We start from the raw sequence: 27,680 nt of genomic DNA on the forward strand, positions 1-27,680 counted from the left end.
CATGAAATCTCACGCGTCCTCGTATGAACGCGTTTTATCCATTCTGGCAAGTGTAATTTCAGTCATCACTGCATAGAGGGTCTGGCGCAGCTCCCGCAGCAGGTACACCGGTGCAGGCCGGGTTGTTTGGGGTGAGCTTCAAAGGGCCCCATTAGCCTACCTGTTCCGAAATACCCTTACGCAAGTCCACCCTCCCTGTCCCCCTCAAACACACATGTGTGGAATTTCGCCGGCACACCAGGAGCAATGTCTAGGTTAAAAAAAAAAAATTAAACCGGGTGCCTCACTCTTGTCTCGATACGCCTATCAGAATCGAATGGAGAAGGGCCTGAGCCAATGTATGCGCTGTGCGGGCCAGCCCCTGAATCTGAATGCATCCGCTAGGGCGAATTATAAATAGGCTAAGTGCTGGCCGGCAACCCTTGGTCGTGCAGAAACGCTCAGGGTTGCAACAGAAACACCCGCCGCATTTTTTCTTTGCATATTTATAGACGCATCGTATCCCATTTCTATTCTTACCAAGGTTCGAGTTATTTTTGAGGCCAGTTGCATGCATTGTTCGTCTCCAAAAATGGTTTGCGAGACAAAAATTGTTGCGGATGAACACGATGCCATACAAGGGACAAAAAAAGATTCTATTATCCTTTCCTCCTCGCAAATGTGGACTTCTTCCACACCGGCACCGAATCCTCTCGAGGAAAATGATGTGAGGAAAGATACGGTGTTGATCCGCGAGTTTGAGCGCACGGACCATGTGGAAGTGCGCCGCATCTTTTATGAGGGGATAATGGAGAGAATACCCAACACCGCGTTCAGAGGCATATTACAGCAAAGTCAAACCCAATTCGTATATGCTCTTCTGACACGTAAGTGACACGATTCACCCTATACTAACGATTTACTGCAGTGAAATTCGTTTGAAGTTGCCATTACTCATTGAAAAACACTTTTCATTTTACCCATGTATATTATGTATTTGAAAATGATTATTGTAAAATACATTCTTAATGAATAACCCAACCATACTAACACAAGAAAACCAATCATTGCAAAATGTTTTTATTTATTTTTTATTGTGAGTTGAAATGCAGTTGAAGGAAAGCTATAATCTGTTGGGAGCATCAATGTGTGTGTGTTAATGGATAACTCGATGCCCTCTTTTCCTCGATTCCGGCATGTAGCTCACGTGCCTTACAGCACCGCATCAAACCGCACACAAAGGCATGGCTAAAACGCATGGTGCATGTAGTATGTAGTCGGTGCCCTGTTGGATGTGCGTGTAGGGCGCTACGATGCAGGTTGGGTTGGACGCATGAATGAATGAATAGAATTTGAGGATTGGCCCACAGTGTGCGCGTGCGTGCACCAATCTCACCCCCCCACCAGTTCCCATCATACACACATTTTACTGTACGTGCACACAACGCGCAGCACCACCAGCCGTGTGCGCATGCTGGCATTGTTTATAATTCGAGTGCAGATGTTGATTTCAAAATGTTCATCACGTACGTATGTACACCTCATTCCTTTATCTGTACCGTGGTAAGTACCATACAGATTAAACAGTAAAAACCAACAAAACATACTATACTTCACTGTCGAAATGTTGTATGAAAATTGGTGTGGGTTATCATGTGGATATGACGCTATTATTTGGAACCATTTCGCTACAAAGTAAGGGCACACTGTTGACAGTAAGCACGCCATATCGTGGCGCAATGGAGTAAAATAGTGTTGCATCATGCCAGGCTAGACGAAAACATAATAACATGCAATGGTGCTGCACAGCCTGTCTGTGTGGTGGGTTCCACTCTGGCGCCACCGTGCTGCCCAATCAGAGAAATAGGCTACTCCAAAAAGCACCGACTGCAGTAAATGGACCAGAGTCTGAGATTATTTCAAAAGGCTATTGGATGTGTAGGATATCTAGGGTATGTGTATACACTGAAATTTGCACCCAGTAAAATAAATACATGTTCAACATAGGATGCCATGTGATGTTTTTCAATGACTTACTCCTCATTACGTGTGTGATATTAGGGACTGATCTTAATTTGAAGCAGCAACATATACTTCTTTTTGGAATGTCACTGTTTGGTTATGTGTGTGACTTCCGCCAAAATCCAACATTTGATTCTTTTTTCTGACAGGTATCGTTTATTTTTCTTCCTTATCTCCATAGTGATGTGCTTTGTTGTGACCAAATCCCTCGCGCTGACCTGCTGCGCGCCGTTCCTTCTCATGGGCGCGCGCTACTTCTACAGCCACAAAGTCATCCACAGCTATCTGGCCTGCGCGCTCCACACTGACATGGCAGACATCGAGGAGTATTACATGAAACCTACAGGTAAGAGGGGATAGGGAGCAATTGGACACAACACACAAACTATATCCTGAATATAATGTGAAAATGAAATAGGCCTAATCTGTTGGGTTTGTCAGTATATAAATGTTAATCCGCAAACCCATGGGCCCTGGCCAAAAGTAGTGCACTATGTAGGGAATAGGGTGCCATTTGGGACGCAGATATGCGTTCAATGACCGAGGCAGTCTGCCTGCTTATTAAGTATGCAGGGCGACTCGCTCCACTGTGTTACTGCGGGAGGGTTCAGGGCAAGCCACACTACTGGGCCTATTGATTGCGAGGAGGAAACTGCTGATAGACTTTCTGCAGCAGTCGGCCAAGCCTCATTGGAGTCATTTCCTCAACTACATCAGTCCCTAATTAGGACAATCCATAAATCTCCTATGATGCAAAACACTTCGATTCTAAGAAGTGAGCTATGACACACTTCCTCCTTGTTCCGTTCCAAAACTTTAGGCTATAATCAAATCGCTTTCTCTCTCTGTCTCGCTGTCTCTGTCTCTCTCTCTCTCGGTCTCTCTCACATGCTGACACATACACACACACACACACGCACCCACACACTTTTATCCGCCTCTACCCTACATCTTGGGGTCAATTGGCAGTTATTTGTGAATCTCCTAAAAGGCAGGTTTTTGATAAGCCTTTGATTTCCCCCCTCTTGCTGACATTGTCTGCTAGCCTCCGTTATCCAGTACACACACACACACACACACACACACACACACACACACACACACACACACACACACACACACACACACACACACACACACACACACACACACACACACACACTTATCTCCTCTTCAGTAGGTGTATACAGTGCCTTCAGAAAGTATTCAGACCCCTTGACTTTTACATATTTTGTTATGTTACAGCCTTATTTTAAAATAGATTTTTTTAAATCCTCAGCAATCTACACACAATACCCCATAATGACAAAGCGAAAACAGGTTTTGGAAATAAAAAAACAGAAATACCTTATTTACAGAAGTATTCAGACCCTTTGCTATGCACATTGAGGGCAGGTGCATCCTGTTTCCATTACCTGTGGTAAATTCAATTGATTGGTGATGATTTGGAAAGACACACACCTGTCTATATAAGGTCCCATGGTTGACAGTGCATGTCAGAGCAAAAACCAAGCCATGAAGTTGAAGGAATTGTCCGTAGGGCTCAGAGACAGGATTGTGTTGAGGCACAGATCTGGGGAATGGTACCAAAACATTTCTGCAGCATTGAAGGTCACCAAGAACACAGTGGCCTTCCCGCATTCTTAAATGGAAGAAGTTTGGAACCACCAAGACTCTTCCTGGAGGAAACCTGGCACAATCCCTACAGTGAAGCATGGTGGTGGCAGCATCATGCTGTGGGGATGTTTTTCAGCGTCAGGATTGAGGAAAACATGAACTGAGCAAAGTACAAAGAGATCCTTGATGAAAACCTGCTTCAGAGCGCTCAGGACCTCAGAATGGGGGGAAGGTTCACCTTCCAACAGGACAACGACCCTAAACACACAGCCAAGACAACGTGGCTTCGGGACAAGTCTCTGAATGTTCTTGAGTGGGCCAGCCAGAGCCCAGACTTGAACCCAATCGATACTTATGTAAATGTGATATTTCAGTTTTTCATTGTTAATACATTTGTAAACATTTCTAAAAACCTGTTTTTGCTTTGTCATTAAGGGGTATTGTGTGTAGATTGATGAGGATGAAAAAATATATACACATTTTTAAAATAAGGCCGTTACCAAACAATGTGGAAAAAGTCAAGGGTTCTGAATATTTCCCGAAGGCACTGTATATGTGTTAGGGCTGGGAATTGCCAGGGCCCTCCCGATACGATATTATCGCAGTGCTTCGGTGCCGATACGATATGTATTGTAATTGTCAGGGTCCTCCCGATACGATATTATCGCAGTGCTTCGGTGCCGATACGATATGTATTGTAATTGTCAGGGTCCTCCCGATACGATATTATCGCAGTACTTCGGTGCCGATACGATATGTATTGTAATTGTCAGGGTCCTCCCGATACGATATTATCGCAGTACTTCGGTGCCGATACGATATGTATTGTAATTGTCAGGGTCCTCCCGATACGATATTATCGCAGTACTTCGGTGCCGATACGATATGTATTGTAATTGTCAGGGTCCTCCCGATACGATATTATCGCAGTACTTCGGTGCCGATACGATATGTATTGTAATTGTCAGGGTCCTCCCGATACGATATTATCGCAGTGCTTCGGTGCCGATACGATATGTATTGTAATTGTCAGGGTTCTCCCGATACGATATTATCGCAGTACTTCGGTGCCGATCGATATGTATTGTAATTGTCAGGGTCCTCCCGATACGATATTATCGCAGTACTTCGGTGCCGATCGATATGTATTGTAATTGTCAGGGTCCTCCCGATACGATATTATCGCAGTACTTCGGTGCCGATCGATATGTATTGTAATTGTCAGGGTCCTCCCGATACGATATTATCGCAGTACTTTGGTGCCGATCTGATATGTATTGTAATTGTCAGGGTCCTCCCGATCGATATTATCGCAGTACTTCGGTGCCGATACGATATGTATTGTAATTGTCAGGGTCCTCCCGATACGATATTATCGCAGTACTTTGGTGCCGATACGATATGTATTGTAATTGTCAGGGTCCTCCCGATACGATATTATCGCAGTACTTCGGTGCCGATATGTATTGTAATTGTCAGGGTTCTCCCGATACGATATTATCGCAGTACTTCGGTGCCGATGCGATATGTATTGTAATTGTCAGGGTCCTCCCGATACGATATTATCGCAGTACTTCGGTGCCGATACGATATGTATTGTAATTGTCAGGATTCTCATGATTCTATATGTATTGTGATTCGATACTGAGATTTTATACCGATTCAATGATCCAAACACATTGCTCACCATTTGTCTGCTGCAGAAGGACAAAGACAGAGCCGCGAGAAAACCAGTTTTGATCAGTCATTTGGCTGCCTGTTTAAAAAGAAGATGGAGAACAAGGTATGAAGGAAGAATACCGTCGGTACAGCCAACTATCACAGAAATAATGTCCCGATATGTACCTGTATCGATACCCCCCATTACTATAAAGTGTGTTAAGCATTTAGTCGTCCCACTGTCACAAAAAGCCATCTGTTATCTCAGCCCTTTGCTCAGCCTGTGTGTGCATGGGACATACCAGGAACAATGGGGGCATGGGGTTGGGTGTTTAACTAGGGATTCTAAACATCAAAGAGCAGGACATTAATTCTACCAGCTTGAGATTTCCCTGACATCCCTGTGGTACTGTCAACCAATCAATAAAGGCTGTGTCATTAATCAACCAATCAATAAAGGCTGTGTCATTAATCAACCAATCACTAAAGGCTGTGTCATTAATTAATCAACCAATCGATAAAGGCTGTTTCATTAATTAACAAATCAATCCCATCCACTTTCACTGCCCTGTACAAATACACCACTGTTCTGTAGTCTATACCAGGTAGGGTCTGGCAGTATCCAGATTTTCATACCTTCATAATGTTCCTGTACCATAGCAGGGTATATGGTATTAATGTCAGTGCAAACGGGCCACTTTTGTGGAGCGATGGGTAACGATGCTTCAAGGATGACTGTTGTTGATGTGTGCAGAGGGTCCCTGGTTCGCGCCCGGGTATGGGTGAGGTGACAGTCTAAAGTTATACTGTTACATGAGCATAATGTAGGCCTACCAACAAAACCAATGGAGAAAATCCCATAACATTTTCCCATGGAAATAGCTTTTGATTTCTATCATATAGCCTACAGTATCCTATATACAGTATGGTGTTCAATGCAGGCCTACATTGCTTGAGACATATAATAATAATAATAATTACCATACAGAGAATTAGACATTGTAGGCTACCCCTCTGTCTATTAGCTTATCTGTATATTCAAGCCTGTCTCAAAATATAAAATACAACACTGCCCCCTTAATTAAGACAGGATCTTTTTTTACCTGACTGTCTTTTTAAAGACAGCTTGAAATGTAGCCTCCACGTTTTGTGATCTTGTAGGAAGCAGTAGCTCCCCATTGCTGACCTATACTTATCTATAACTGGGCTAATAACTCGCTAACTAGCAAAGAATATCAGCAAATGTGCACACGCACAAGCTCTGTTCTGAACTGATCTGAAAAGCGCATGCACTCGCAGGGGATTGAAAGACCTCTTATGGGCTACCTCATATGGGCTACCTCATATGGGCTACCTCATATGGGCTACCTCATATGGGCTACCCGGCCAACAGAATTCTACTCCGCTGCGCTCCGGCTCAGACTACCACAAAATCAGACTCAATCTTGCAAAGTTTGATTTGTTTTGGTTTGTTACATTGGAAAGGGGCTGATGTAATGTTGATTCGATCACAGAAAAAACATTGATCTATATAGTGCAAACTAATGGGGGGGACTCAGTGAAGTTCAGTCTTTTACGTCTCTGCGCGGCCTGGCATGTCTTCTGCGTGGCAGTCCTGGAGGAGGTGCGTGGCTGCACACACACGCAGGATTCCCATAGTGGACGCTAGCTAAATGCTAACATGAGCAAGCGAACATAAATGTATTATTATTTTTTTACCTTTATTTAACTTGGCAAGTCAGTTAAGAACAAATTCTTATTTTCAATGACAGCCTAGGAACAGTGGGTTAACTGCCTGTTCAGGGGCAGAATGACAGATTTGTACCTTGTACTTCGTCAGCTTGGGGATATGAAGTTGCAACCTTTCGGTTTCTAGTCCAATGCTCTAACCACTAGACTACCCTGCCACCCAGGAAGTGACAGATATTGCAGTGACAGATATTCCAGCTCATAAAGTTATACAACTATCTGAAAAGGCTACTCACAGTTTGCTGCATCCACAAAACATATATTAGACAGCAAGGCTCTTGTTCCAGGAGAGGATTGATTGGCTCTGCCGTAACCAAGAGGCTTGACCTTGCCATCTAGCCACTTAGCTAGCAAGTTAGCAAACCAGATACATAGCTGGAGATCATTTATTTGTCACATCTTAGATAGTTAACTTCGAGCTAGTTATAAAGAGTGGCGTAGCACGTACCCCCGCAGCCCCCGTTGTTATACAAGACATGGCGAGGGGCGTGATTCGGCCAAGGAAAACCAAGCTCCTTTACCACGTTCCTCACTTTAACATTATGAAGCTTGGGCCCAATTCCTAATGGCACCCTATTCCCTATATAGTGCTCTGGTCAAAAGTAGTACACTATGTAGGGAATAGGGTGCCATTTGGGACTCACTCAACCTTGCTCTCTACAGTGAAGGTATCTAGTCTGCTCCACACAGTACATAGGTAGGTGGGCCAAGGTGACTCAACAGTTACAGCCACCTGATTCCTGGGCCCCAGGGCAGTGATAGGAGTGGCCAGATGGGTTGTTGTCCTCATATCTCAGTCTGGGTCAGAGCCTGTCCCATACAAGGGTCCTGCCTAGACAGAACAGTCTACTTCCACATCCCAAATGACACACTAGTCCCTATATAGTGCACTACTTTTGAACAGAGCCCTATGGACTACTATGTAGGGAATAGAGTGCCATTTGGGACGCTATCTACTTGTCTGTTAGCCCCTATTCACTTCCCTGCTAATGACAGTGATCTCATTCTGTTCTGGGGAGTTAGTGGGTGCAGACACTTCACTCACAGTACCTGCTGCTTATTATCACTCTGCTGAGAGAGATACAGAGACAGTGTGAGAGACGGAGGCGGAGTGTGGGAGGCGGAGTGTGAGAGACGGAGGCGGAGTGTGAGAGACGGAGGCGGAGTGTGAGAGACGGAGGCGGAGTGTGAGAGACGGAGGCGGAGTGTGAGAGACGGAGGCGGAGTGTGAGAGACGGAGGCGGAGTGTGAGAGACGGAGGCGGAGTATGGGAGGCGGAATGAGAGACGGAGGCGGAGTGTGAGAGACGGAGGCGGAGTGTGAGAGACGGAGGCGGAGTGTGAGAGGCGGAGGCGGAGTGTGAGAGGCGGAGGCGGAGTGTGAGAGGCGGAGGCGGAGTGTGAGAGGCGGAGGCGGAGTGTGAGAGGCGGAGGCGGAGTGTGAGGCGGAGTGTGCGAGGCGGAGTGTGCGAGGCGGAGTGTGCGAGGCGGAGGCGGAGTGTGCGAGGCGGAGGCGGAGTGTGCGAGGCGGAGGCACAGAGAGAGTGTGTGTCAGACAGAGAGAGAGTGTGTGTCAGACAGAGAGGCAGAGTGTGTCAGGCATAGTGTGTCAGACAGAGAGAGAGTGTGTGTCAGACAGAGAGGCAGAGTGTGTCAGGCATAGTGAGAGAGAGAGTGTGTCAGACAGAGGGAGAGAGAGAGAAGGCAAGGTAGAAAATGGAAGCATTTGATCGGGATATGGGGGAAGGTTTGCTCTACGTAGGGGTCTCCCTTGGGAACTCTCTCTAGCTCATCAGCTGAGGTAGCTCGCTATACACACAGTAGATAAACGTTCCTTCCTTCCATCCTTCCGATCCCTCTCTTTATTTTTGAGGATGTAACAGTAGCTGTGGAGAACTGGGTTAGGCATGAGAGAGAGAAAGATTCTTGATTGTCCATTCGAGAGGGGTATCAATTTAACTAGGTGTCACTGAGTTTAATCTCTACTCACTTCACAGCAAATTTCAGTCAGTGTCTTATTCATTGTACAATGACACAACCCAAAAATATGTGACTGCAAAAGCGCTACTCAAAAAAATGTTTTTAATCGATACTGGTAAAGAACAATGGACCCAACAAGAGGCAAAATGAGATGTTAAAAACATTATTGTTTCTAAACACTTTACTCCCAGGTGACCAATAATATGATCCGATCTTGGGTAACCAATCATGTGGTCTGATCTTTATGAGTGAGTGGGTGAGACACAGAAAAAGCACATCTTCCTCTGCCTTACAACATCTTAGTCGTTAACAGAGGGTTTTGGTTAGTGTTTTAAAGAAGGGGGGGGGGGTTTACGAAACCTCCAACCCTTTGACACACACACACACACACACACACACACACACACACACACACACACACACACACACACACAGTGTGAGTGATGAGACACCCAGGGCAGTAAAACTAATGTGAAAAGACCAGTGCTGCAGCCTCCTTAGTGATTAATGCTCCTACACAGTCTCAGGCGCTAAGGGAGCTGTAATGGAGACAGAGGGCAGGGTGTGTGTGTGTGTGTGTGTGTGTGTAACATACCAGGGGTAGTGTGTGTAGTGAATGACAGGGCACAGGTTAGTGTGTATGACAGATATGCTGGAGCTTGTAGGTCTTCTTGAGATGGGTGGGGCTTGTTAACTATTCATGTTTAAATAATGATTTGCCATATGTTGTGTGAGAAGTGTGTGAGAAGTGTGCATATGAGTGTGCATATGTGTGTATGTGCTTAGATGTGCGTGTGTAAGCATGTGTGTGTGCTCCTGGTCTCATCTGTTAGGGTGACATGGGGACAAAACAATGATGTGTATTGTATAGCTGTCCGGAAGACAGGGAGGGGGGGGGTCCCCATCCTATACCCAGAGATACCCTACTAAACTCATTCCCTGGTCTACTGCAGGACTAACCAACACCTTGACCGTTAGACCAAGAGGAAATTTCCTTCTACCTCATCACGTGACCATGAGCAACTATGACCGACCCATGTCTGCTACACACACGCGTGCGCACGCGCGCACACACACACGCAGGCACGCTTAACCCTAACAAAGGGATGATCTGTATCAAGTATGAACACACACTAAAGCAGACACAAGCTGTTAATGAGCTTTTGTTTAATCTTACACCCACCCACACACACACACACACACACACACACACACACACACACACACACACACACACACACACACACACACACACACACACACACACACACACAGCAAGGGTGTGCGCTGTCTAGACTAAATGCTTATCAACTGAATTACCCTTATAGATTTAATTTGAATGGATAGACAATAATCTTGTTAAGCACAATAAAAAGGGTTAGGGACGGGGACGGGGGGGTCATATCATATCATCACACCATATTCTCCTACCAATGCACGCCCACGGCAGGAAGCATATTATTTTCCTATACCAGTTAGAATTAAAAAATCTGTCACATTAAAATCCTGAGTTAAAAATATTTCCAAATGAAATAGTGTTTAAAGCTCTTGTAATAGCTCTCTCCTCCTTCCATTCCTCCTTACTGCCCTGGTAGAGTCCTCTCCACTTCCTTCAACAACGGGCTAGGATACCCCCACACCCTACTGTCTACTCCCATCCCCATCTACCAGGGTCCTATGATCCCCCGCTCTAGTCAAGCTAGCTCTTAGTTCTCCATGTCTGACTCTTAACCAGCAGATCCCTTCTTTTCAGAGCCAATGTTTCTCAAAGGAGGAGGAGGAGAATAAGGAGGGGGAGAAGGAGGAGAATAGGGAGGGAAGGTAGGATAAAAGGGAGGGAAGGAGGAGAATAGGGAGGGGGAGAAGGAGGAGAATAGGGAGGGTAAAGAAGGAGGAGAATAAGGAGGTGGAGGAGAATAGGGAGGGGGAGAAGAGGAGTAGAATAAGGAGGGGGGAGAAGGAGGAGAATAGGGAGGGAAGGAGGAGAATAGGGAGGGTAAAGAAGGAGGAGGAGAATAAGGAGGTGGAGGAGAATAGAGAGGAGGGAGAAGAGAAAGAGTAGAATAAGGAGGGGGGAGAAGGAGGAGAATAGGGAGGGGGAGAAGGAGGAGAATAGGGAGGGGGAGAAGGAGGAGAATAGGGAGGGTAAAGAAGGAGGAGAATAAGGAGGGGAGAAGGAGGGGAATAAGGAGGTGGAGGAGAATAGGGAGGGGGAGAAGAGGAGAATAGGGAGGGGAGGAGAAGGCGAATAGGGAGGGGAGGAGGAGGAGAATAGGGGAGGAGGAGGAGAATGGGGAGGGTAAAGAAGGAGGAGAATAGGGAGGGTAAAGAAGGAGAATAAGGAGGGGAGAAGGAGGAGAATAAGGTGGGTCGAAGGAGGAGAATAAGGTGGGGTGGAGAATAAGGAGGGGAGAGGAGGAGAATAAGGAGGGGAGAGGAGGAGAATAGAGAGGGGGAGGAGGAGGAGAATAGGGAGGGGAGGAGGAGAATAGGGAGAGGAGAAGGAGGAGAATATGGACGAGAAGGAGGAGAATAGGGAGGGTAAAGAAGGAGGAGAATAAGGAGGGGAGAAGGAGGAGAATAGAGAGGGGAGAGAAGAGAAGGAGGAGAATAAGGAGGGGGAGAAGGAGGAGAATAGGGAGGGGAGGAGGAGGAGAATAACGAGGGGAGAGAAGGAGGGGAGAAGGAGGAGAATAAGGAGGTGGAGGAGAATAGGGAGGGGAGAGAAGAGAAGGAGGAGAATAGGGGAGAAGGAGGAGGAGAATAGGGAGGGTAAAGAAGGAGGAGAATAGGGAGAATAAGGAGGTGGAGGAGAATAGGGAGGTTGAGGAGAATAGGGAGGGGAGGAGGAGGAGAATAGGGAGGAGGGAGAAGGATGATAATAGGGAGGGGAGGAGGAGGAGGGGAGAGAAGGAGGAGAATAGGAAAGGGAGGAGAAGGAGAATAGGAAGGGAAGGAGGAGGAGAATAGGAGGGGGAGGAGGAGGAGAATAGGAGGAGGGAGAATGAGGAGAATAGGAATGAGGAGGATGAGAATAGGGATGAGGAGGAGAATAGGGAGAAGGAGGAGAATAGGGAGGGGAGGAGGAGGAGGAGAATAGGGAGGAGGAGGAGAATAGGGAGAAAGAGGAGAATAAGGAGGGGAGGAGGACGAGAATAGGGAGATGGAGGGAGAATAGGGAGGAGGGAGAGGGAGGAGAATAGGGAGGGGAGGAGGAGGAAAATATGGACGAGGAAGAGGAGGAGAATAGGGAGGAGGGAGAAGGAGGAGGAGGAGAATAGGGAGGAGGGAGAAGGAGAAGAATAGGGAGGGGAGGAGGAGAAGAATAGGGGGGAGGAGGAGGAAAAGGAGAATATCCTATCAAATCAAATTGTATTCGTCACATGCTTTGTAAACAACATGTGTAGACTAACACATCTGATCCTGGGGCAGCAGGGTAGTTAAATAAAGGTAAAAAAAACAGTGATATGCTTACGGGCCCTTCCCAACAATGCAGAGAGAGGAAAAAAGAGAACATAGAAAAATAGTAACATGAGGAATAAATACACAATGTGTAATGAAAATGTGTCTATATGCACAGGAGACCAGTTCTGAGTCAATGTGCAGAGGTACAAGGGAATTGAGGTAGATATGAACATATAGATAGGGATAAAGTGACTAAACAACAGGATAGATAATAAACAGTAGTAGCAACGTACGGTATGTGACGAGTCAAAAGAGTTTGTGCAAAAAGGGTCAATGCAAATAGTTAAATAGTTAACCAATAGCTAACCTGACAAATTATTTTGCCATCTTATGGCTTGGGGGTAGAAGCTGTTCAGGGTCCTGTTGGTTCCAGAATTCCTTGCATCAGTACCGCTTGCTGTGCGATAGCAGAGAGAACAGTCAATGACTTGGGTGGCTGGAGTCTTTGACCAATTTTAGGCCCTACATCTAATGCTTCCTGGTTTGGAGTTCCTGGATGGCAAGGATGGGCTGTACGCACTACCCTCTGTAGCGCCTTGCGGTCAGATGCCAAGCAGTTGCCATACCAAGCGGTGATGCAGCCAGTTAAGATGTTCTCAATGGTGCAGCTGTAAATCTTTTTGAGGATCTGAGGGCCCCATGGCAAATCTTTTTGAGGATCTGAGGGGCCCATGCCAAATCTTTTTGAGGATCTGAGGGGCCCATGCCAAATCTTTTTGAGGATCTGAGGGGCCCATGCCAAATCTTTTTGAGGATCTGAGGGGCCCATGCCAAATCTTTTTGAGGATCTGAGGGGCCCATGCCAAATCTTTTTGAGGATCTGAGGGGCCCATGCCAAATCTTTTTGAGGATCTGAGGGGCCCATGCCAAATCTTTTTGAGGATCTGAGGGGCCCATGCCAAATCTTTTTGAGGATCTGAGGGGCCCATGCCAAATCTTTTCAGCCTCCTGAGGGGGAAGAGGCGTTATTGAGTCTTCTTCCTGACTGTGTTGGTGTGTGTGGACCACGATAGTTTCTTAGTGATGTGGACACTGAGGAACTCAACCCGCTCCACTACAGCCCCGTCGATGTGGAGGGGGGCACGCTCGGGCCCTTCCTTTCCTGTAGTCCACGATCAGCTCTTCTGTCTTGCTGACGTTGGGGGTTGATATCCTGGTACCACACTACCAGGTCACAGACATCCTCCTTATAGGCTGTCTCATCGTCGTGTCGCCAGCAAACTTAAGATGGTGTTGGAGTCGTGCACGGCCACACAGTCGTGGGTGAACAGGGAGTAGAGGAGGGGACTAAGCACGCACCCCAGAGGGGCCCCCGTGTTGTAGGTCAGTGTGGCAGATGCCTACCCTCGCCACCTGGAGGTGGTGCCTCAGGAAGTCCAGGATCCAGTTGCAGAGCGAGTTCAGTCCCAGAGTCCTGAGCTTAGTGATGAGCTTGGAAGGCACTAGGGTGTTGAACGCTGAGCTGTAGTCAATGAACAGCATTCTCACGTAGGTGTTCCTCTTGTCCAGATGGGAGAGAGCAGTGTGGAGTGCAATAGAGATCGCGTCATCTGTGGATCTGTTGGGGCGCTATGCGAATTGGAGTGGGTTGATTGTGTTGATGTGAGCCATGACCAGCCTTTCAAAGCATTTCATGGCTACAGCTGTGGGTGCTACGGGGTGATAGTCATTTAGGCAGGTTACCTTGGCGTTCTTGGGCTCAGGGACTATGGTGGTCTGCTTGAAACATGTAGGTATTACACATGGGGTCAAGAAGAGTTTGAAAAAGTCAGTTGCCTTTTTCTTTCATCCTATCTGCAGTTAGCGACCCCCGTACAGAGATAATTACAGCTAAGTGGTATTGAGCTTCTCTAAATCTGTTCAATTGAATCGGAATGAAGTCAAATAAACGGGGCGGTGCTTCTTGAACCTCGGAACCAGCAGCTTAGGAATGAATACTGTGGGATCCCTCTGAGCTTTTACCAGAGACCAAGACTGCATCTCAAATGAAACCCTATAGGTCCTGGTCAAAAGTAGTGCACTATATAAGGAATAGGGTGTGATTTGGGATGCATGACATTAATCGCTAGTACTGTATATACATGGGACATCTTAAAGATGCACTCCAGGATCTTAAAGCATAACAAACGGTATTCGTAACATATCGTACAAATTGCAAAAGAATATAATGATTATGATAAAAATAATTTGCAGGACATAACATATCGTACAAGCTGGATGACATAGTACACAATTTAATGGCTTCGTACACAAAAAACGGGGACCACTTTTGGCTCATGAGCACCACTTTCAAAACTACTGGCTGAAATTATACAATGGTTTGAGAGTGCATCTTTAATAGAATCATCTTGAATATGTATAATCTATTAATATCTAATATTCTATTCACATTTGAACTATTATTCATCTATTAATAAAATGTTTGATCTGTAGTTACAGCAACACTAAAGTGGCGTGTATCTCACACATCACATCACACACGGCCTGGGCTGGCGTGCCTGGTTGTCCCGTCTTGTCTGTTGGCACACTCTGTTCTGACAGATATTGGGGAGGGCTTCAGCTTTCTCCTACCTCTTCCTTCCTACCTGTCCCTTCCTATCTCCCGCCTTTCTCTTAGTATCTCCCCTCCTACTTCCCCCCTTCCTCGTAGTACCCCCCTCCGCTCCGGCCCCTCCTACTTCTTCTGAAGTGGGAGGTAATAATTATAATTGGTTGTCCCATCCTGTCCTGAATAGGGTTGCACAACACCGAGAATAAGCGAATAAGCAGCAATCCTCCAAAAAGGATTTCTCGAAACCAGGAAAGTTCACGGAATTAGGTAACCCTGACTGTTGGCACAGGCTCTGCTCTGACAGATGGTGGGGTGGCTTCATCTTCAGAGGCGTGCCCACCCCCGCCCCCCTACCTCTCCCCTCCCCCCTCATACCTCTCCCTCCTCCTGCCACCTTCCTCCTACCGCCCCCTTCCTCTTAGTATCCCCCCTCCTACGGCCCCTTCCTCTTAGTATCCCCCCTACCGCCCCCTTTCTCTTAGTATCCCCCCCCTCCTACCGTCCCTTCCTCTAAGTATCCCCCTCCTACCGCCCCTTCCTCTTAGTATCCCCCCTCCTACCGCCCCTTCCTCTTTGGATACCCCCTCCTACCGCCCCTTCCTCTTAGTATCCCCCTCCTACCGCCCCTTCCTCTTAGTATACCCCCTCCTACCGCCCCTTCCTCTTTGGATACCCCCTCCTACCGCCCCTTCCTCTTAGTATCCCCCCTCCTACCGCCCCTTCCTCTTAGTATCCCCCTCCTACCGCCCCTTCCTCTTTGGATACCCCCTCCTACCGCCCCTTCCTCTTAGTATACCCCCTACCGTCCCTTCCTCTAAGTATCCCCCCTCCTACCGCCCCTTCCTCTTAGTATCCCCCCTCCTACCGCCCCTTCCTCTTTGGATACCCCCTCCTACCGCCCCTTCCTCTTAGTATACCCCCTACCGCCCCCTTCCTCTTAGTATCCCCCCTCCTACCGCTCCTTCCTCTTAGTATCCCCCTCCTACCGCCCCTTCCTCTTAGTATCCCCCCTCCTACCGCCCCTTCCTCTTAGTATCCCCCTCCTACCGCCCCTTCCTCTTAGTATCCCCCTCCTACCGCCCCTTCCTCTTAGTATCCCCCTCCTACCGCCCCCTTCCTCTTAGTATCCCCCTCCTACCGCCCCTTCCTCTTAGTATCCCCCCTACCGCTCCTTCCTCTTAGTATCCCCCTCTACCGCCCCTTCCTCTTCGTATCACCGCTCATACCGCCCCTTCCTCTTAGTATCCCCCCACCTACCGCCCCTTCCTCATAGTATCCCCCCCTACTGCACCTTTTCTCTTAGTATACCCCCTTACCGCCCCCTTCCTCTTAGTATCCCCCTCCTACCGCCCCTTCCTCTTAGTATCCCCCCCTACCGCCCCCTTCCTCTTAGTATCCCCCCCTACCGCCCCTTCCTCTTAGTATCTCCCCTCCTACCGCCCCTTCCTCTTAGTATACCCCCCTACCGCCCCCTTCCTCTTAGTATCCCCCCTCCTACCGCCCCTTCCTCTTAGTATCCCCCTCATACCGCCCCTTCCTCTTAGTATCCCCCTCCTACCGCCCCTTCCTCTTAGTATCCCCCCCCCCTCCTACCGCCCCTTCCTCTTACCCCCCCCTTCCTCTTAGTATCCCCGCGCCTACCGCCCCTTCCTCTTAGTATCCCCCCTCATACCGCTCCTTCCTCTTAGTATCCCCGCTCATACCGCCCCTTCCTCTTAGTATCCCCCCTACCGCCCCCTTCCTCTTAGTATCCCCGCGCCTACCGCCCCTTCCTCTTAGTATCCCCCCTCATACCGCCCCTTCCTCTTAGTATCCCCCCTCCTACCGCCCCTTCCTCTTAGTATCCCCCCCCTACCGCCCCCTTCCTCTTAGTATCCCCCGCTCATACCGCCCCTTCCTCTTAGTATCCCCGCTCATACCGCTCCTTCCTCTTAGTATCCCCGCTCATACCGCCCCTTCCTCTTAGTATCCCCCTCATACCGCTCCTTCCTCTTAGTATCCCCCCTCCTACCGCCCCTTCCTCTTAGTATCCCCCCTACCGCCCCTTCCTCTTAGTATCCCCGCTCATACCGCCCCTTCCTCTTAGTATCCCCGCTCATACCGCTCCTTCCTCTTAGTATCCCCGCTCATACCGCCCCTTCCTCTTAGTATCCCCCCTCATACCGCTCCTTCCTCTTAGTATCCCCGCTCATACCGCTCCTTCCTCTTAGTATCCCCCCTCATACCGCTCCTTCCTCTTAGTATCCCCCCTCATACCGCTCCTTCCTCTTAGTATCCCCACTCATACCGCTCCTTCCTCTTAGTATCCCCGCTCATACCGCCCCTTCCTCTTAGTATCCCCGCTCATACCGCCCCTTCCTCTTAGTATCCCTGCTCATACCGCCCCTTCCTCTTAGTATCCCCCTCATACCGCCCCTTCCTCTTAGTATCCCCGCTCATACCGCCCCTTCCTCTTAGTATCCCCCTCATACCGCCCCTTCCTCTTAGTATCCCCCCCTCATACCGCCCCTTCCTCTTAGTATCCTCGCTCATACCGCTCCTTCCTCTTAGTATCCCCCTCATACCGCCCCTTCCTCTTAGTATCCTCGCTCATACCGCTCCTTCCTCTTAGTATCCCCCTCATACCGCCCCTTCCTCTTAGTATCCCCCCTCATACCGCCCCTTCCTCTTAGTATCCCCCCTCATACCGCTCCTTCCTCTTAGTATCCCCGCTCATACCGCCCCTTCCTCTTAGTATCCCCGCTCATACCGCCCCTTCCTCTTAGTATCCCCGCTCATACCGCCCCTTCCTCTTAGTATCCCAGCTCATACCGCTCCTTCCTCTTAGTATCCCCGCTCATACCGCCCCTTCCTCTTAGTATCCCCGCTCATACCGCTCCTTCCTCTTAGTATCCCCCTCATACCGCCCCTTCCTCTTAGTATCCCCGCTCATACCGCCCCTTCCTCTTAGTATCCCCGCTCATACCGCTCCTTCCTCTTAGTATCCCCGCTCATACCGCCCGCTTCCTCTTAGTATCCCCGCTCATACCGCCCCTTCCTCTTAGTATCCCCGCTCATACCGCCCCTTCCTCTTAGTATCCCAGCTCATACCGCTCCTTCCTCTTAGTATCCCCCTCATACCGCCCCTTCCTCTTAGTATCCCCCTCATACCGCCCCTTCCTCTTAGTATCCCCCCTCATACCGCCCCTTCCTCTTAGTATCCCCCTCATACCGCCCCTTCCTCTTAGTATCCCCGCTCATACCGCCCCTTCCTCTTAGTATCCCAGCTCATACCGCTCCTTCCTCTTAGTATCCCCCCTCATACCGCCCCTTCCTCTTAGTATCCCCCCTCATACCGCCCCTTCCTCTTAGTATCCCCCCTCATACCGCCCCTTCCTCTTAGTATCCCCCCTCATACCGCCCCTTCCTCTTAGTATCCCCGCTCATACCGCCCCTTCCTCTTAGTATCCCCGTGCATACCGCCCCTTCCTCTTAGTATCCCCGCTCATACCGCCCCTTCCTCTTAGTATCCCCGCTCATACCGCCCCTTCCTCTTTGTACCCCCCTTCCTACCTTCCCCTCCTTTCCCCCCTCCTACCTCCTCCTCTCCCTCCCTTCCTCCCCTTCCTCTAATATACCCCCTACCTCCCACTTCCTCCCAGTACCTAACAACTACTCTCATCTCTCTCTTCTGAGATAAAGCACTAATTAGCGACAACTGAAGACCGGGGTTGGGGTCAATTCCACTTCAATTCCAGTCAATTCAGAAAGTAAACCAAAAACCAAAGAAAATTGGAATTTCAGTATACTTCCTGAGTTGACTGGAACTGAAATGGAATTGACCCCAACCCTAAAAACGCTGACACATTACACCGTAATTTGAATGAACCTGACCCTTCCAAAGTGGAGCAGCTATTCCCGAAGCCAGTTAACATTGTCCCGCATTGTGACGAGAGACAGGGAGAGTCAACACTGGAGAGCCACCAAGTTGGACCAAGTCCTAGAATCCAAAAAGTTATTGTCTGACTCACTCTGAACTCTGCACACACAATGATGACCAAAGTCAAAGGTCAAATGGGAAAATATCCCAGCCAACTATTCACTGCTTGCAGATCTAGCTGCCTTCTAATACCCTCCCCAGCTGTGGGCAGCTACCCTCTCCGTGATGCTACATGTCATGCCATGTCTGGACAGGCACACTTGTTACCGTGGCGACCGGCTGTAATACATCTGACAGTTGTTTTATTCACTCATTAATCCACTGAATCCCACAGGGTCCTTAAATCCCTCATAACATTGTCCAATCAGTGTATTAGCATAAATTCATCAATTGGTGTGTGTATGTGTGTTTGTTTTATCTAATATAAATAGGCTATCACACATTTTGGAGGGGTTTGCAAATCAGATAAACTAAGGATGAGAATATATATATATATATATAAGCCAGTCATCCACACTACACACACAACCTCAACTACAGAAAACCTGTCCAGCATTCTCTGTACATCTCCAAAATGGTACTGTATTGATCCCTAGATAGTGTAGATACTGTATAGCTACAACACAGACACAGTACAGTACTGTACTACTCTCACATTACCAGACAGACTGACTGACTGACTGACTGACTGACTGACTCACAGACTGACTCACAGACTGACTCACAGACTCACAGACTGACTCACAGACTGACTCACAGACTGACTCACAGACTGACTCACAGACTGACTCACAGACTGACTCACAGACTGACTCACAGACTGACTCACAGACTCAGACTGACTCACAGACTCACAGACTCAGACTGACTCACAGACTCAGACTGACTCACAGACTCAGACTGACTCACAGACTCAGACTGACTCACAGACTCAGACTGACTCACAGACTGACTCACAGACTCACAGACTGACTCACAGACTCACTGACTCACAGACTCACAGACTCCGACTGACTCACAGACTCACAGACTCACAGACTCAGACTGACTCACAGACTCACAGACTCACAGACTCAGACTGACTCACAGACTCACAGACTCAGACTGACTCACAGACTCACAGACTCCGACTGACTCACAGACTCACAGACTCAGACTGACTCACAGACTCAGACTGACTCACAGACTCACAGACTCAGACTGACTCACAGACTCACAGACTCAGACTGACTCACAGACTCACAGACTCAGACTGACTCACAGACTCACAGACTCAGACTGACTCACAGACTCACAGACTCAGACTGACTCACAGACTCACAGACTCAGACTGACTCACAGACTCAGACTGACTCACAGACTCAGACTGACTCACAGACTCAGACTGACTCACAGACTCACAGACTGACTCACAGACTCACAGACTGACTCACAGACTCAGACTGACTCACAGACTCAGACTGACTCACAGACTCAGACTGACTCACAGACTGACTCACAGACTGACTCACAGACTGACTCACAGACTGACTCACAGACTGACTCACAGACTGACTCACAGACTGACTCACAGACTCAGACTCAGACTGACTCACAGACTGACTCACAGACTCAGACTGACTCACAGACTCAGACTGACTCACAGACTCACAGACTCAGACTGACTCACAGACTGACTCACAGACTGACTCACAGACTGACTCACAGACTGACTCACAGACTGACTCACAGACTGACTCACAGACTGACTCACAGACTGACTCACAGACTCAGACTGACTCACAGACTCAGACTGACTCACAGACTCACAGACTCAGACTGACTCACAGACTCAGACTGACTCACAGACTCACAGACTGACTCACAGACTCACAGACTGACTCACAGACTCAGACTGACTCACAGACTCACAGACTCACTGACTCACTGACTCACAGACTCACAGACTCACAGACTCACAGACTCACAGACTCACAGACTCACAGACTCACAGACTCACAGACTCACAGACTCAGACTGACTCACAGACTCAGACTGACTCACAGACTCACTCACAGACTGACTCACAGACTGACTCACAGACTGACTCACAGACTGACTCACAGACTGACTCACAGACTCACAGACTCAGACTGACTCACAGACTCACAGACTCAGACTGACTCACAGACTCACAGACTCAGACAGACTCACAGACTCAGACTGACTTACTGACTCACTGACTCACAGACTGACTCACAGACTGACTCACAGACTGACTCACAGACTGACTCACAGACTCACAGACTCAGACTGACTCACAGACTCACAGACTCAGACTGACTCACTGACTCACAGACTCAGACTGACTCACAGACTCACAGACTCAGACTGACTCACTGACTCACAGACTCACAGACTGACTCACAGACTCAGACTGACTCACAGACTCACAGACTCAGACTGACTCACAGACTCACAGACTCACAGACTGACTCACAGACTCACAGACTCAGACTGACTCACAGACTCAGACTGACTCACAGACTCAGACTGACTCACAGACTCACAGACTCAGACTGACTCACAGACTCAGACTGACTCACAGACTCACAGACTGACTCACAGACACAGACTGACTCACAGACTCACAGACTCAGACTGACTCACAGACTCTGACTGACTCACAGACTCACAGACTCAGACTGACTCACTGACTCACAGACTCACAGACTCAGACTGACTCACAGACTCAGACTGACTCACAGACTCACAGACTCAGACTGACTCACAGACTCAGACTGACTCACAGACTCACAGACTGACTCACAGACTCACAGACTGACTCACAGACTCAGACTGACTCACAGACTCACAGACTCACTGACTCACAGACTCAGACTGACTCACAGACTCAGACTGACTCACAGACTCACAGACTGACTCACTGACTGACTCACTGACTCACAGACTGACTCACAGACTGACTCACAGACTTACTCACAGACTGACTCACAGACTGACTCACTGACTGACTCACAGACTCACAGACTCTCAGACTGACTCACAGACTCACAGACTGACTCACAGACTCACAGACTGACTCACAGACTCACAGACTGACTCACAGACTCACAGACTCAGACTGACTCAGACTGACTCACAGACTCAGACTGACTCACAGACTCAGACTGACTCACAGACTCAGACTGACTCACAGACTCAGACTGACTCACAGACTCACAGACTGACTCACAGACTCACAGACTCAGACTGACTCACAGACTCAGACTGACTCACAGACTCAGACTGACTCACAGACTCACAGACTGACTCACAGACTCACAGACTGACTCACAGACTCACAGACTGACTCACAGACTCAGACTGACTCACAGACTCAGACTGACTCACAGACTCAGACTGACTCACAGACTGACTCACAGACTGACTCACAGACTGACTCACAGACTGACTCACAGACTGACTCACAGACTGACTCACAGACTGACTCACAGACTGACTCACAGACTCACAGACTCACAGACTGACTCACAGACTGACTCACAGACTCACAGACTCACAGACTGACTCACAGACTGACTCACAGACTGACTCACAGACTCACAGACTGACTCACAGACTCACAGACTCACAGACTGACTCACAGACTCACAGACAGACTCACAGACAGACTCACAGACTCAGACTGACTCACAGACTCACAGACTCAGACTGACTCACAGACTCACAGACTCAGCCAAAGAACCCTTTTTTCAAAGAGTGAACCAATCCTCATGTTCACTATTTTAACTGAATCACGCGGTTATGTTAATTGACAGAAGCCATTGTATAGCAGCCTCTCATTGCTCTGTAATCTGAACAATTAACACCAGTCTGTAATTAGTATGACATCCCGATACACATGAGCAGCAGGGCCGGGTTAAAGCCACAATGTGCCATTTCAACAGCCCTGGCTGACACCTTGAAGATATAATCCATGGAAATGACCATTGATTAAACAAAAGGAAATATTGCAGATTGTGGCTTTAATGATAGGTTGTTCTGACCATAGTTGGGGGGGATGGGAGTCCACTGTCCAGTTGATCTTCTTCGAGGTTTTATGACGTACCACATCTAATGCTGTATTGCTGCCACCAACTGGACGGGGGTGAATAAAAGATTTTAAAATGTCACTTCCATTACGGATAAGGGGAAAAAGTCATTCATCCACTCATGCTAATAAAAAAAACATAATACAAATCGTCCCACTCCCTCTGTCATTCAAAAAAGGATTTGATCCACGCAGCCAGAGGCTCTGAGGGGTGTATAAATACATGCTGGTGTTAGCTGGCCTTAAATGATCTCTTGGGGTTAAGACAAATAGTGTGCTTCTACATCTGCATTGCTTGCTGTTTGGGGTTTTAAGACTGGGTTACTGTATGATCACTTTGTGACATGTAAAAAGGGCTTCATAAATACCTTTGATTTGTATTGGGCTTTAGGTAAATAGTGTTGGGGGCTTGAGGTAAATAGTGTTGGGGGCTTGAGGTAAATAGTGTTGGGGGCTTGAGGTAAATAGTGTTGGGGGCTTTAGGTAAATAGTGTTGGGGGCTTTAGGTAAATAGTGTTGGGGGCTTTAGGTAAATAGTGTTGGGGGCTTTAGGTAAATATTGTATGGGGGCTTTAGGTAAATATTGTATGGGGGCTTTAGGTAAATATTGTATGGGGGCTTTAGGTAAATAGTGTTGGGGGCTTTAGGTAAATAGTGTTGGGGGCTTTAGGTAAATAGTGTTGGGGGCTTTAGGTAAATAGTGTTGGGGGCTTTAGGTAAATAGTGTTGGGGGCTTTAGGTAAATAGTGTTGGGGGCTTTAGGTAAATAGTGTATGGGGGCTTTAGGCAAATAGGGTTGAGAGCTTTAGGTAAATAGTGTTGGGGGCTTTAGGGCAAATAGTGTTGGGGGCTTTAGGGCAAATAGTGTAGGGGGCTTTAGGGCAAATAGGGTTGGGGGCTTTAGGGCAAATGGGGTTGGGGGCTTTAGGGCAAATAGGGTTGGGGGCTTTAGGATAAACAGTGTAGGGGCTTTAGGGTAAACAGTGTAGGGGGCTTTAGGATAAATAGTGTAGGGGCTTTAGAATAAATAGTGTAGGGGCTTTAGGGTAAATAGTGTAGGGGCTTTAGGGTAAATAGTGTAGGGGGCTTTAGGGTAAATAGTGTAGGGGCTTTAGGATAAATAGTGTAGGAGCTTTAGGGTAAATAGTGTAGGGGGCTTTAGGGTACATTTACATTTACATTTAAGTCATTTAGCAGACGCTCTTATCCAGAGCGACTTACAAATTGGTGAATTCACCTTCTGACATCCAGTGGAACAGCCACTTTACAATAGTAAATAGTGTAGGGGCTTTAGGGTAAATAGTGTAGGGGCTTTAGGGTAAGTAGTGTAGGGGCTTTAGGGTAAGTAGTGTAGGTGCTTTAGGGTATCCTTCTTGTAGACTCTTCCCTTCTTATTGCTTCAGTCCTTCACTGAGCCACACTGAGCCAACCAGGGGTCAGATAAAGACAGCCATGGAAAGTCCTACTGTGGCTGACACTTCAGTCCCTTCACATCAGGTCAGATGGTATTTGGTGGGGTTACATGTAAAGTATACACTGTCAGATTTATGTTGTTGTTTGGTGTATGTGTTGGTCTCTAACTTGGCTCTCTGGTTCTCCAGGCTCATGTTTCTGGGTGGCGGTGCTGGAAGGTCAGGTGGTCGGCATCGTGGCGGCGCAGGGCCGGGAGGACGACAACACGGTGGAACTACGCCGCATGTCGGTGGACTCGCGCTTCCGCGGCAAGGGCATTGCCAAGTTGCTGGGGCGTCGTGTGCTAGAGTTCGCCATGCATAACAACTACGCCGCCGTCGTCCTGGGAACCACCGCCGTCAAGATGGCTGCCCACAAGCTGTATGAGTCACTGGGCTTCCGGCGGACCGGCGGTAGCGAGGATTACATGCTGCCCGGAATGAGCCGCTCGCCGCAAGAGAGGCTCTTCTTCCAGATCCGTTACCAACGCTACCGTCTGCAGCTCCGTGAGGAGTGAGGGATGAGAGAGAGGGATGGAGAGAGAAAGGGGGAGAGAGCAACGACACCACCTCCTCGAGGCAGAGCCCCTCGCCCAACGAGCCTCGACCAAGTCCTTCTCCTCTGACAACTTTATTTATTTTATATTATTAGAGTTACTTCTTCTTACTACTACTGTTTCTATTAATTCCTCTTAAGTCACTAACTTTTTATTGGTTTTAGTTTATTTTTATTTATTTTTTACATTTTGAATTTAGTGCCCCCCCGAGTACATTTATTGAATTTTTTTACCCTGTCCTGTTGTTAAAAAAAAAAAAATCCCTAACATATATATCACCATCCCATGCCTTTTCAAATGACATCATCAACTGAGTGTTCCCTTTGCTTTTGATACCATGTGATTGTTCCTTACCGTATTCATTACCTCTACCAGCCCTCCAACATCTACCCCCTCCTGATCAATACGTGGCATTTCTATCTCAAACGCACCGTCGTCTCTCATTAGCCCACTTAAGCCCTCTCCATTGTCACAACAACGTGTGTACCCAAAAAGACCTAGACAAAAAGACTAAGTAGGTTGGCATTTGTCCAGCCACTTCAGCACAGCCCATATACCAGCAGCCCTGTGGAGAGACAAGAGGAACAAATCAAATCAAATGTTATTGGTTGCTTACACGTATTTGACGGATGTGAACACAGGTGCAGAGAAATGCTTGTGTTTCTAGTTGCAACAGTGCAGTAATATCTAACAATACAAAACAATACACACAAATCCCCCCCAATTAAAAATAAAGGAATTAAGAAATATCGGGATGAGCAATGTCAGAGTCCGGAATATAAATATATATATGTATATGATTGTGTGTATAGACAGTATATGAATAGAAACGGTGTGTACAGCAGTAGTTGTATAGGATGACGAGAATACAAGATATACATATGAAGGGGGTATGTATATAGGGCAGCAGTCTCTAAGGTGCAGGGTAGAGTACCAGCTGGTAGCCAGCTAGTAATAATGACTAACGTTCAGGGCAGGGTACTGGGCAGAGGCCGGCTACTGGTGACTATTTAACAGTCTGATGGCCTGGAGATAGAAGCTGTTCCTCAGTCTCTCCTTACCCCAGCTTCGATGCACCTGTAGTGTCTCCGCCTTCTAGATGGTAGCAGGGTGAACAGGTCGTGGCTCTGGTGGCAGGACACGTACTGTGCAGTCGGGTGGCAGGACATGTACTGTGCAGTCGGGTGGCAGGACATGTTCTGTGCAGTTGGGTGGCAGGACATGTACTGTGGAATCGGGTGGCAGGACATGTACTGTGGAATCGGGTGGCAGGACATGTACTGTGCAGTCAGGTGGCAGGACATGTACTGTGCAGTCAGGTGGAGGGACATGTACTGTGGAATCGGGTGGCAGGAAACAAGCACACACAGGCTGCATCTCCTATTCCCTATATATTGTACTACTTTTGACCACACTATGCAGTTTCCTATCACTCCTCCTCCATCTTTCTGATATCCTCCCTTCCACTATCTCCTCCTCCCTCTATCTCTTCCTCCATCTTTCTGATATCCTCCCTTCCACTATCTCCTCCTCCCTCTATCTCCTCCTCCATCTTTGATCATGTTCTTATCCCCTCATTCAACACAGTATCAGAATGGATTCTATAGAATGACAATGGTTCCTAATTCTATGATTCCATTCTACCTACATGGGAACTATGGAGATGGTCTCTAATTGGTTGGGAAAACAAGAGGGTAGTTCAGGCTAGGGATACCCATGCAGGGTGAATATTTAAGTGTCAATATTGAACATATTACTCATTTAATCATGGGATTTTCTAATGAGTAAATTATTTAATCTAATTCAACTTGATTCATATGTGTACTTATCAATTGTTTACTAATTGAATCAAGATAAATTCTAACATTTTTAATAAGTTTGGAATTTCATTAAGGATAAATTCAAGATTTTTATAGTCACACACATTTGATGGAAGCATTGCTACATAGTAGTATGCACATTTTATGGATACAGCTACAATTACAAAGTAATCGCAATCTAGTATATATTCAATCCAGGTCATTGGAGAAAACTACTTGGGTAGGCCTAATACATTATTTGCAATATTTGCGGACTTAAAGTATATGTAGTCGACCTAACAAAATGCATCTGAGCACAAATTTATCCATTTGAATTTAAATACAATACTATATCCAATTTACAGGTATATTTCTATCCTTCTGTGTATGTGTTAATGTGTACACAGTTGGAATACTATACCGTATGTAGCTGACAAACCCAAAAGGCAACCCCCTCTCTCCCCGTCATAACGATAACCACTCTCATCTCCATCCTCCTATCACAGACAGAACCAGCAGAGGGAGAGATACAACTTCTATGAGCCCAAGAACTTGTCATACTTGTACAAAGATAAAGAAATTAAATGTGAAGAAAAAAAATGAAAATAAAAACATATAGACCAAAAAGATATTGCGCTGATCCCCATAGCCTTGACTTCTGACCCTTCCCCACTCCCTCTATCCTTGACTTCTGACCCCCCCACTTCCCCTAGCCTTGACCTCTACCCCCCCACTCACCTTAGCCTTGACTTCTACCCTCCCCCACTCCCCCTAGTCTTGACTTCTACCCCCACTCCCCCTAGTCTTGACTTCTACCCCCCCACTCCCCCTAGTCTTGAC

The 27,680-nt window shown here is 47.6% G+C and overlaps 1 protein-coding gene across 2 annotated transcripts; it reads left to right on the forward strand.

Annotated features, from left to right (window-relative positions):
* The first annotated feature begins 430 nt into the window (after positions 1-430).
* LOC135510478 (N-acetylaspartate synthetase-like) lies at positions 431-27,680 on the forward strand. 2 transcript variants are annotated; one of them, XM_064931449.1, is made up of 3 exons: positions 431-866; positions 2,183-2,347; positions 24,635-27,680. In XM_064931449.1, exons 1-3 carry the CDS (start codon positions 551-553, stop codon positions 25,000-25,002), a joined length of 849 nt encoding a protein of 282 aa, XP_064787521.1. In that variant the 5' UTR covers positions 431-550; the 3' UTR covers positions 25,003-27,680. The 2 variants fall into 2 exon arrangements, with proteins under 2 accessions (XP_064787521.1, XP_064787522.1); XM_064931450.1 differs by lacking the exon at positions 431-866 and adding an exon at positions 1,407-1,542.

This window comes from Oncorhynchus masou, chromosome 23, assembly GCF_036934945.1.
Source record: "Oncorhynchus masou masou isolate Uvic2021 chromosome 23, UVic_Omas_1.1, whole genome shotgun sequence".
NCBI classification, from domain to species: Eukaryota; Metazoa; Chordata; class Actinopteri; order Salmoniformes; family Salmonidae; genus Oncorhynchus; species Oncorhynchus masou.